Source organism: Sarcophilus harrisii, chromosome X (genome assembly GCF_902635505.1).
Source record: "Sarcophilus harrisii chromosome X, mSarHar1.11, whole genome shotgun sequence".
Lineage (NCBI taxonomy): Eukaryota > Metazoa > Chordata > Mammalia > Dasyuromorphia > Dasyuridae > Sarcophilus > Sarcophilus harrisii.
Window position 1 is genome coordinate 67,785,154 of NC_045432.1, and position 1,682 is coordinate 67,786,835.

At 49.9% G+C, this 1,682-nt stretch overlaps 1 protein-coding gene across 1 annotated transcript; it reads left to right on the forward strand.

Moving 5' to 3' along the window:
- The first annotated feature begins 411 nt into the window (after positions 1-411).
- Positions 412-1,463, forward strand: LOC105751129 (sperm acrosome membrane-associated protein 4-like). The gene has a single exon (XM_012553583.2). It carries the CDS (start codon positions 856-858, stop codon positions 1,324-1,326), a length of 471 nt encoding a protein of 156 aa, XP_012409037.1. The 5' UTR covers positions 412-855; the 3' UTR covers positions 1,327-1,463.
- Positions 1,464-1,682: the final 219 nt, after the last annotated feature.

The following is a 1,682-nucleotide window of genomic DNA, read 5'->3' on the forward strand; positions in this document are numbered from 1 at the left end:
CTTCTCTTTCTAAACTCCCATTGGCAACACTGAAGCCAGATACATGGGAGAGCCAGTGCAAATCACACAGGAAACTCTTGGGCTAGGGCTGGGACACTGGGGGGCAGGATCTTCTGGATGCTCTTCTGGATACTGTGTAAAGTGGCTTAACAGGGGAAGGCACCCCAGGTCCCTCTTCTCCAAGCTGCTATAATGTCAGGTTTTTTTCCCTAGGTCAGATTTGAAGGGCCTGTGTGCATTCAGTTACCAATTGTTATCCTGTAGGCCAAGAAAGCATCATTCTGTTTCTAGGATGAGGAGATGTCAGGATGGAAGACTGTGACATCACTGATACTGCCTATGTCAGACCTCTATGAGAGAAGGTTCTAGAAGGTTCCCTCCTCTAGGATATAAGGCCAGCCAGAGCTGGTGTTGGCTCATTCCGAGCAACGGGAGAAATAGGAACTGAGAGAGAAAAGGCAAGAGCAGCCCCGAGCCAGGGGTTTCCCTGGCTCTTATGAAGGCTGTCAGAAAGAAAAACTCCTGAAGGGAAGAAAGCAGGAGGTAGAACCCTTAAGGTTCACAGACAGGGGCCAAGTCCCTCTGTCCTTACCAGGACTTAGTGTATTGGTTATATAGGAAGAAAACTTTGGAATCAAGGTCGTGGCAGAGGAGAAGAGGACCAAGAGAAAAGTGTGGAGGTGAAAGAGCTGCTATCTACTCAGGTCAAAGCGTAGCTGCAGGACAACAGAGACCAAGCGGAGAACACATCTTGAAAGGACAAGTAAGCCCACGACTCGGATCTCCTAAGGACTCGGAGGTGAGAGGGTAAGGACTCTAAGCTACCTAGATCCTCCACAACCTCTCCTTTTTGCCATGCATTTCTGCCTGCTGGTGTTCCTGTGTCTCAGTCTCATCTTCATCCAGGCCCCAACGACAGCAGCCAAGACATGCTACTACTGTGATACCATAGAAGTGGGTTATTGCACAGGAATCCCAGATGACTGTGAAGAAGAACAAGAATGCTACACCGGACTGGGCCTGGCCCCGCTGTTCCCCGGGATAACCCAAAAGGGTTGTGTGGCACCAAGGGTCTGTGGGGAGGAGCGGTCCGTGACCTACATGGGAATTCATTATATGCTCACCATCTACTGCTGCGAAGGTGAACTGTGCAATGGCGAATCGGCTGTCACCATTCAGACTCAATCCAACAGTGCCAACACCGACCCCAAGACCACGCCTGCCAATAACACCACAGGCACCAGCACCACTGCTGCTATCACCATGGCTGCTGTGGTAGTGATCACCGGGCTCCTGATGGCACTGTTCATCTGCTACATGCTGTGATCCGAAGGAAGGGAAAGATCGCTTCCATGCTACTAACCACACATTGGCTGTGTCATCTTCTCAGGAATTTTCCTTACTAATATTAAAGTGGTTAGAGGCAAAATGTATGTTGTCTTGAGTCGTGTTTGGGGGTGGTTGAGGGGGTACATTCCAAAACTAGAGGAACCTAGAATGTTGTTCTCCACAGAACAGCATAAACTTTCTGACTCCCTACACACCCTGCCCGTAACATGGCGCCGTTGCTTCTTCTTACATCGGTTGGGGTCTCAAGTCCTGAGGTTATGGGGAAGGGGGTTAGGCACACTTTAAAGTTGACTTGCCCATTCGGTCATGTCTGACTTTTCCTAGCCCCATTT

What these genes read in the sequence shown, in the direction of transcription:
- LOC105751129 (XM_012553583.2), top strand. Translation starts at nt 856, where the DNA reads ATGCATTTCTGCCTGCTGGTGTTCCTGTGTCTCAGTCTCATCTTCATC.